This window comes from Perna viridis, chromosome 11, assembly GCF_037379345.1.
Source record: "Perna viridis isolate PV_CMFRI_1.1 ecotype Kerala chromosome 11, ASM3737934v1, whole genome shotgun sequence".
In the NCBI taxonomy this organism is placed as follows: Eukaryota; Metazoa; Mollusca; class Bivalvia; order Mytilida; family Mytilidae; genus Perna; species Perna viridis.
In genome coordinates, this window is record NC_142455.1 from 7,890,683 (window position 1) to 7,900,802 (window position 10,120).

At 32.2% G+C, this 10,120-nt stretch overlaps 1 protein-coding gene across 5 annotated transcripts in view; it reads left to right on the plus strand.

Moving 5' to 3' along the window:
* The window catches only part of LOC148602833 (integrin beta-1-like), a 42,577-nt gene extending 34,734 nt beyond the window's left edge, over window positions 1-7,843 (plus strand). For 4 of the 5 annotated variants that reach the window (XM_088553917.1, XM_088553914.1, XM_088553915.1 and 1 more), the window contains exons 21-23: window positions 1,364-1,471; window positions 5,926-6,092; window positions 7,531-7,843. In XM_088553917.1, the coding sequence (XP_088410043.1) occupies window positions 1,364-1,471; window positions 5,926-6,092; window positions 7,531-7,623 (368 nt within the window). In that variant the 3' untranslated portion in view covers window positions 7,624-7,843. Of the gene's footprint in view, window positions 1-1,363; window positions 1,472-3,765; window positions 4,038-5,925; window positions 6,093-7,530 lie in introns of those variants that run through there. The other variant, XM_088553918.1, reaches the window with a different exon arrangement.
* The last annotated feature ends 2,277 nt before the right edge of the window (window positions 7,844-10,120 follow it).

Below are 10,120 nucleotides of genomic sequence, written 5' to 3' on the forward strand. Positions count from 1 at the left end.
CTCCAAGTTTTGTTGAATTATTACTAGTTATTGAAGCTTGGTAGGATTGATTTTTAAAAAAAATTAGGGCAAGGGCACAGCTTTTTTGGGAAGGGGGACAAATAAAACTCAATGATTTAAGTTTTTTTCTTACACAGGGCCTTCATGTTTCGACAGAGTTCCTTCAAACTTTGGTGAATGGTTAGTCTCTATAAAAGCTTCATTGAGGTTTATTATCACAGATTGTCTCTGATTATTTGGAATACCAATGTGGATGATTTTAAAGTGTGACTTTTTTTCCTAATAATTGGTGTGCTATATCAAACATAAGATAAACATACATCAATCTTTGAGTATGTATAAAAGTTTGGATGGAGTTGGTAATTAGCATGTCACTGAATTGCCTATGAAGTGCTGCACAAAAACTGTTTAAATATATTTTACATACAGCTTTAAACTCTGGACTAAAAAAGAACTGTGTATATAGGTAGACTTCAGTTGTTTTTATATACTGATCTCTTCTCCCCCAGTTGCCCATGCTCCATTTTGTGCCCCCTCTCCCCTCCCCCTAAAAAAAAAGAGAAAGTTATTTCCTACATAATATAGTAATTGAAAAAGATTTTTCTGAATGGTGATTAAATCTTGATGCCTGTCTTCATTTTTACTTTAAAAAATCTTTTACTCTGTATTTATTCAGTTCACTGTTACCACATTTGGACTCCTTTAGGTATCTACTTAATAAATTATGTTGTTATGGCCACCATCTTTATTTACAAGACACAGGTGCATAACCACTTATTTTTAGTTACAAATGTATTTTCTAAAAAAGAAAAAAAGTACATTTCTTCCTCTTCTTGAAAAATTCTTCAAAATCATTACTGGGTCATAGTTATGGAACAACTTCATACTTGAGGTATTGCCCTTGAAAGGTGAAAAAAAACGTTTTTTGGCTAATATTTTTTAAACAATAATAGGCATTAAGAATCTTACACCACACAGAGTGTAAGACAGAGAAGTTTCAGACACTTATAGGTAATATTCAGATTCTTTAACGTGGCTCTGTGATGGGTTTGAGAACATTAAAATCTTACTTGATGGTAGTCCCGCATTTTTTTAAGGTGTTTGATTTTTTTGTCTGACTTTTAAAATTAAACTTATGATAGTTTGCCAATTCAGAACATCTTTATTATTGAAATTCAGTTGTATTTACAAAACTTTATTATTAATTGTATTGTCATAATGTTGCATGTTTTATCTCACCCATCGGTTATATATAGATATCCTTGTCTCTTTTTCCAAGTGAGTATTTCACACTCTTTACATGTATGGTGCCTCCAGATACAATGTACATATGCCTGTCATTTTTTTAAACATTATTTTTCAGAGAGTTCAAACACTTGTGAGTTTAAGGATGCTGATGACTGCATATTCTATTTCTCCTACAGTTATGATGAAAATAATGAGCTGAAAATTGTTGCACAACAAACACGAGGTATTTTAATCATTTGATAAACAAGAAAACATACTTTTTGACTGATTTCATTTGCTTATAAGAAAAGAGAATTTAAGAAAATAAGAGTAAATGTGTTGCTGAGGACAAATTCCTCATGCTATACATATTATTCCATCTTAAGTAATGAGTGGTGTAAATGATTTCTTGCTTGACTTCTTACAGTTTGGCTTCTGGAACAGGGTTATGTTGCTACAAGATTGAAGTCATTGTTAACAGAAGTTTCATGGTCGTCATCATGAACTTGTGGATCGTTATGGTGTATCCGTCTGCACCATGATGAAAACTGATCTGTTTAACGTGTCATAGTCTTTCCTATTTTGTCTACCCCGGACTTGACTTTTTATGAGCAACTCAGCGGGTGTTTCTAGAAAGGAACACTTACCCTACCTGTGCACCTGGTCCATGCTCCCAGTTTTTAGTGGAGTCCAAACTGCTCATTTACTTTTGTTACTTTGTGTGTATTATTTTAGTTTCTTTATGTTCTTTGTTGTGATTGTCTGTTTTCCATTTCTTGTCTTTGTCCCTGGATTACATTCTTTTGATTTCTCCTATAATCTTGGTTTCCTTGATTACTCTTCAAGTCAAGAAAATCCAATTGATATACCGGTATCTACAATTTCCCCTTTAGTAATGAGTGGTTACAATGCTTTTTCCGTGCCACTCCTGTACAAAATCCACATGATATACATACTATTTCCCCTTTAGTAATGAGTGGTTACAATGCTTTCTCCGTGCCACTCCTGTACAAAATCCACATGATATACATACTGTTTCCCTTTTAGTAATTTGTGGTTTAAGTTATTTTTCTGTTTAAGATGATAAAATTGAGATTTTTACAGTTCTTGAACCGATCCGCGCAACGATTTGACGGATCGATGGCTGTTGACCGGTGACTGATCTGATCGCAGTTTTGTTAGGTAAAATGACATAGGATCTGTTTTAAATGAAAGAAATGTAAAATAAAAGTATAAATTAATGTTCATGTCTATTACATTATGTAAATATGTGTATAATTAATAAAGAAAACAACAAAAACAGTAAAATACATTGACCGCTAAGGAACCATAACTGATTTAATGAGCCATTTGCAGTTTCACCATCTAAAAGTATGTACTTAGACATGCATAGCTTATTCTTTGAGACCAGTTAAATGGATCGGTTTGACAGATCGATGACTGATCACAATTTTTGTTGCATGGATCGGTTCAGGTACTGTAACATGAAAGCTTAAGCATTGATAAGAAAGAGAAGTAAGAAGGGGTATGATCCAGTCTTCAAAACTGACTAGCAGCCTGACAGCCATGGCTGGAAATAATGCTGATGGGCTTGCAGACTTTTGGCTAACATGCTAATGATTACTATATAAGTTCATGTAAAAAGCACTCCAGCTAAGAGTCATGCAAAATATGATTCATGGTTTTCATTTTTGATATTTTGTTTAAAATGTTTTAGTAAACATAATATAACATGGGCTTTTCATATAACCCTTGTTCTTAAGAGATATGACTTATATAGAATGTACTGTAGAATTTGAAATTAAGGGAGATAACTCTGTAAATAACACGAAGATACAATAGAAACTGCTGGATTTTCAATGTGGATTATCTCCAAGGAGCAGACAGATTGAAATGAAAAATCATACATTTCATCATATAGACCTTCAAAACAACTTTTAAAATAACAAAAATAAAAATGTTTAGTGTGTTTTAGAGTGTATTACAGAATTAGCATGATTCTTAGGAAGACTATATACTACTTAAATTTTTCGAGCTGGGGATGTTGTTGGAACAACTGGGTATCCATTATCCATTGAACCATGTGGCTTGTACTACTTCATGTTGCTATTCTGACTTTTACTACATAATGTCAACAAACAGTAATGTGAAAAGAATAAGATTTTATCCCGCAATGAGGTTATTTGTTAAACCAATAAAGGTATACGGTTATTTTTTTGCTGTATCCGTACATTAGCAGGTTATCAACTTTTTGGCTCCTCCCACTCACGTGATCGGCAGAACTACTTTTTTTTGGTATGCGTAAATTAATCATGGCCGCCACCATAGATACGATATAAACAAATTGCAATTGCATATCAAATTAATCTTTTTTTTTGCTGTTTTGTTTCGTTTTCACCTGAATGAAATAAAAGATTTTATGTAAACCAAATAATGATTTTGTTTGTATTTTTTTCACCGTCATATATATGGCAAATCCCAAATCTTGTTCAGATTTGATTCATTATCAGTTTGCAGACGATTTCCCCTGTCATTCAGCCATATCGGACTCGGAGCCAGAGTTTCCGTCACAATTTAACATGAACTGGTGCCCACTTATAGAAATTGAAGCATTACAATATGATAAAACGCTTGAAGAGACAAATGACCAGGAAACTGTTATGGTCTTGGATTTATTACTGCCTAAAGGCTAAAAACCACTAATTCCACTTTCCATAGGCTTCTATGCTAATTTCACAATATTCAATGGCTTCTCTGGACTTTACCTTAACTTTAACCTGCAGAGGACTATATATCAGCATGATTCTACATATGTCAGCTCACAATCCTCAGAATGGCATGTGGGGTTAGCAGACTTGCAGTGCAGTACTGGTCACCGGAAGTGAAGGGTCTATAAATAGCATGGGAAATCCCAGTGTTTTCACAAGATAGGGGTATATTTAAAAATCATTATGGAGATTAGGCTTCACATCACAAGAAGCAAAATGCACCTATAAAATGTACAGAAATGTTTTTCCTTTCAGAAACTGTTTAAATTTTTTGAATAAGATGAGAACTTTTTTCACAGCACTATGAGGAACAGGGGTAATTTCTGCGTAGGACTATTTTTGCGTACGTTCCAAATGCTCATTGGTTGAATTGGTGGTCTGTAACCTAAAGGGTCACTTTTTGTCTTAGAAAAAATAAATAACTATACAGGTATCTTCCTACACATATACTGAATGCATTTGCAAAGTTTCAGTGAAATGTGACAAGCACTTTTTTAAATATTTGATTTTTAAATATAGAGTAACCAAGTTGTGCGAGCAAAAAAGTGACAATATTCTACCATACTTAAATGCATGAAATATTTGCAAAGAACTTTTTCTGACTTTTCAAATAAAAAATATCAATCACAACTTGTTTTTTAACAATATTAATGAAGAAATAGTTTTAAAAGTAATCATTTTCTGAGAAATTGGTCTATTTTTAAAAATTTATTTCTGGCATGCCTCCCCCTTTTTCTTGATCACATGTCAAAAATCCTAAATCTTTAAATTTTCACAAAATGTGATATATTTGGCTTTAAATTTGTAAATACAGTGTTTTCACATTAAAACATGACCAGTAAAGGGCACCTAAAGCAAAAAAAGTACTCAATAATGGATTTTCCATGTTGCCATAGGGGAATGCTGATATGGCCTTAACCGCAGTAATGAAAGTGCAAAATGCACCTATAAAATGTACAGAAATGTTTTTCCTTTCAGAAACTGTTTAAATTTTTTGAATAAGATGAGAACTTTTTTCACAGCACTATGAGGAACAGGGGTAATTTCTGCGTAGGACTATTTTTGCGTACATTCCAAATGCTCATTGGTTGAATTGGTGGTCTGTAACCTAAACCCCAAGATAATGAATCAAAGGAACACTACATTATAGATCTGCCCATACAACTGCCTCTTCTTCTTCAAAAATCTCAAACAAATATTTCAAATCCCAAAGAAATTAGTGCACAAATTTCACCCCTGAACTCTACTGCCATATACCAAACAGAAACAAGTCAGCTTCCACCTTCCTTGCGAAATTCAAAACTTTAATGTTCTTAAAATCAACTTTACAAAATTCAAAATATTTGTATTTATTGTTCATTTTACTTATTTGTCTCTTGGAATTAAATAAATTTTGATACATTGCATATTTTCTTCAAACAGCTTTGATGTATTATAGATTGAATTTCAATGTTTACTGAGTCATGCGCCATGTGTATTAATTTTTTTCTTCGGGTTTAACTATCAGGGTTCATCAGGGATATGCATTTTGAAATTTTATTTTAAAAATATACACACACACAAAACTATTAATATAACAGGTTAAAAACAATATAGGTACATTGTCGAAAATTATTGAAGATATGTGTATTTGGCTTGGAACGGGGGAAATAGCTCGGCGGAGCCTCGCATTTCCTACCCGTTCCGTTGCCTCATCACATATCTTCAATAATTTTCGACAATGTACCTATATTGTATATATACCAATCTGATTAGAATAAGACCTATAAATTGTTGCATTCAGTCATTGTGTGTAGGATCTAACAACACTCCATTCTACTTTCTGTTTGCTTTTAACAAAGGGAGAATATGCGTCATCTATCTTTTTTTTTTAAATAAATTTTTAAATTGGTTTCTAAATATGTAAATTGTTTCTTCAATGGTTTTACAGAATGTCCTAAGAAGGTGAATGTAGGAGCTATTATTGGAGGTGTATTTGGTGGTATTGTTGGTATAGTAGTGGCTTGTCTGATTGCCTGGAAAGTCTTCACTACACTTAAAGATAGGAGAGACCTCAGAGCATTTTATGAAGAAGCAGCAAAGGCAGAATGGGCTAATGTAAGTTTGTACAGAGAAACCTATCTAAATCCAACCCCTCTTAGACTCAATGATATGTTTAAGTGTCAGTCTTTGTAAGAATCAGGCAGTGGGAAAAACGTATAAAAAAAAAACAAAAAAAAACACCATTTTAATAGTGTAATTTGACTATTTGCATCATCAGAATCAAGGAAAAAAGACAATATTTTCTATATAATGTTGCTGCATTGAGTTACAATTTCTTTGAAATGTTCTGAAAATGAACATTTCAAGGGCAGATAACTGTCAAAAATCTCATTTTTCTAACATGCTATTGAAAAATTACTGATCAAAGCCAGTTATGCAGAGATTATTAAATGGTCTTTTCAAATAGAGAAAGTGTCCTCAAGTGATATTAGGTTGTCAGATCGGTCGGGGTTTAACATGCATGTTTTATTTTTTTTTCATATTTTGCCTGATTCTTACAAATACTTACACTTAATAGGTTATTTGACCAAAATTATTTTGATGTGCACTTGCTGATAATGCTTTGATTTGTAAACTGTATTGATACGAGAATTTTTCAGGTCAGTTGGAAATAAGCATGCACCATTTATCTTCTTAGAGATCCCCTTTTTTTGGAAGCCAATGAAACTGCATTTTACTGGATGTTGTGATGGCCATAAAATTTGTACTCGTAACCTTACTTTATACAATATTTTGTAAACAAATACAAATAAAATGCATTACATGTTCATATACAGCAGTATGGCAAATGTATAAAAAAATTATCCTGAAGTTATATAAATCAATCTTTTCTAAAGCCATAAGTAAGATTTGCTTCATTCTTATATGTAGGGTTACATATTATATAGATAGCAGTGTTTAATCGAATGTTCCAAGTGAAATGAATTTCGATAATTCACACTGTGAAATAAATTTGGTAATTTCACTCTCGGACTTTCTTCTGCCAAAATGTCACAACTTTGAAATCAATCCGCTGTTCACAAAATTTGTAATTTATGTTGAAAATATTAACGAATGAATAATTGAGGAAATCTATGTGATATTGGATTTGCTCTATTTACTAAGACTATTTTGATTTTTTCAGATATGGGCGAATATATACATGATATAGTTTAAGTCTGGTTCAGTGTGTTATTTTTATTATGGAATAACCCCAAAGAAACAAAAACAACAGATGATTATGATGTCCAGTAGGCAAATTTGTCACAAGAAACTGACATGAAATGAACACTTAGATGATAATGATATACTCAAAGTCAGATAATTAATTTAAGGTTAATGGAGGAGTAAATATAAATACAGGCTGAGCAAAATGAGGCAACTTGTAAAAAAAAAAATCAAAATTCCATGCAATACAATTATAAGGGGACCATATCTCTGGCTCACTCTCATAAGTCTGCCTTTGACATTTCTTAATATATATATATTTTTTTTTCTTTTTTTTTTTTTACAGCAAGAAAATCCTGTATTTAAACCTGCTACAAAACACTATAAAAATCCTATGTATAAGAAAGAACCCCAGAAGGTAACCCTGATGACAGACTGATTGCCATTCTGGTTTACTGTTAAATTAGAAACAGAAAAATTCAAGGTACTGATTTCAATGGAAACAACCAGATATTACCATCAGATTACAAAGATTTAAGTCAGTGAGGATCAACATGATAGGATAGATGACTTACACATTTGCCATTTATGTCAAACCTGGAGGAAATTGGTCCACAGTTTTATACTAGACTAATAAAGGATTTTGAATAAGAAGAAAACAAGCCTGGTAATAGTTACAAGGAAATACATAACAATATCTGAAATTCTTACATAATACTATTTCAGTAAAAAAATTCCTTTTACTAATCAATTCAAGTTTTTGTTCCCTTGGCTCCCATTGCAATTTCTTCAATCTGCCGCCTCTTTACCCCTGTTGACCTTATATTGATGAAGAATACTTTCGGGACGGAAGTGAATGTGAAAGTTATTTATAGCTACATGTATATATGGTACTGAATGGTGATAAAGACATAAGGAAATAATTTTTCTAATTTTATACTATTATAGTAATATTATGTAAGGTTTTCCATATTGGCTTAGTTACTGGTCCAAGGCTAGCCATATTGGAATGAGGCATAGCCTCGGACCACTAACTCAGCCAATATGGAAAACCTTACACAGTTGTACCTTTATTGATTAAGTAGTTCAATATGTCATATTGGCTTAGGCCAATACAGCTTTTGGATGATACAGTACCTGAACCGATCCATGCAACTAAAATTTTGATCAGTCATCTGTCTCCCATCGGTTTCAAATCACTCATCGATCCGTCAAACCGATCCATTAAACCAGTGCTCACATCACATGACCACTGAGCGGTCATCATGATTTATGGATTCTGCTGTTTCGTTTGTCAATTTTTCTCATATTTACATAATGCAGTCGATTTAAACATCAATTAATTACTTTTGTTTTACATTTGTTTTATTTCTTACAAAAATAAGCAATGTATGGATTTGGTATATTAAAATTAGGGTAACTTCAATATGGTAGTATATCAGATTCGTTTCAGTGGAAATTCTTAAATTTACATGAATCGATCATCCGTCATTTTACATAACAAAACTGGTCAGACCAGTCACCAGTCATCGGTTATTGATATTTCATTGATCAATCAGTCAACGGTCATCGATCCGTCAAATAGTTGCACGGATCGGTTCAGGGACTGTATATACTTCCCACTTATACCACATACCATCCCCCATTCCCCATTGTTTCCATCTCCCAATTGAATTCCCGTTGCATATTTCTTTTCAAATATTTACATTATCAGATCAAATTTCATATTCTTAAATTCTTCAGCATTTAAGCTATGATTTTAAATATAATTTTTTTCGTGTCAATAAATACTTTTAAAACAAATTTCCCCATCCTCCTCATTCGAAATATCCATCCCCCCATACAAAGCCCCCATTCCCCATCTCCATTCCCCATCCCCTAATATACCATAGAGTGGGAAGTTTTCCCCATAAAAGTACTGTATGTATTTTAAGACCAATATGACAAATTGGACTGGTAAAGCCGTAATGGACGATTAAATCCTGAAAAGGATGGCTTAATCCTGTAGCACTTTTGTATTTTGTATAGTATTGACAGTTTTGATCATATTTAGGCTAATATATATATATATATATATATATATATATATATAGCACTTTTGTATTTTGTATAGTATTGACAGTTTTGATCATATTTAGGCTAATATATATATATATATATAACGTTATTTAATAATACAATTTATAGACATGTATGTTATGCAGAGCATATGTATTACAATACTTGCTTTTACAGTATATTACTCCATTTAGTGGATTTGTTTGTTTGTTTTGTACAAGTAGTTTTTAGGTTGTAATTTTTCATTTCTATGTTAGGTGAATAACTAAGTTTTTTCTCCTTTCAACCATTGTACAGTGAAATCTGTCTAACCTGAACCAGTTTTGGACTGAAACTATTGTTTGGTTTAGGGATGTGTTTGGATTATACAGGTTCCTAGTGTATTTAATTTGATATGAAGGGCCTTGTGAAGAAATCTGATTTTGACAGGTTATCAGTTTATTCATGGTTTGGTTTAGATAGGTTTTACTGTATTAAACAGATATGAGTTATCTCCACTTTTAGCTGAATTTCACTTTTTCAAATTCAGATTTTACCATTAAGATTCCCTTTTTTTACTGTATATTTTCTTCCCATATTACAAATTTCAACTTTGTTTGTTAACCTTGTAAAATCAGGTATGAATTTACGTATCTTTGTATTTTAACACAATATAGAGATAATTACACAGCTTAAAGTACAATATAAGCAAAAGATTGAAGGATTTTAGGTTAAAATATTAATTTCGTTGGAACTATCTCAGCTCTCAACGAAGGGATTTATCATAAATTTGGCTTGTGGCTTTATTTAGATTTGACATATATTGTATGCCATTTTGATTGTTGTACAATATTAACTTTCTATTTGTGGACTTTGCTTATTTTCCATGGTTTATAGAA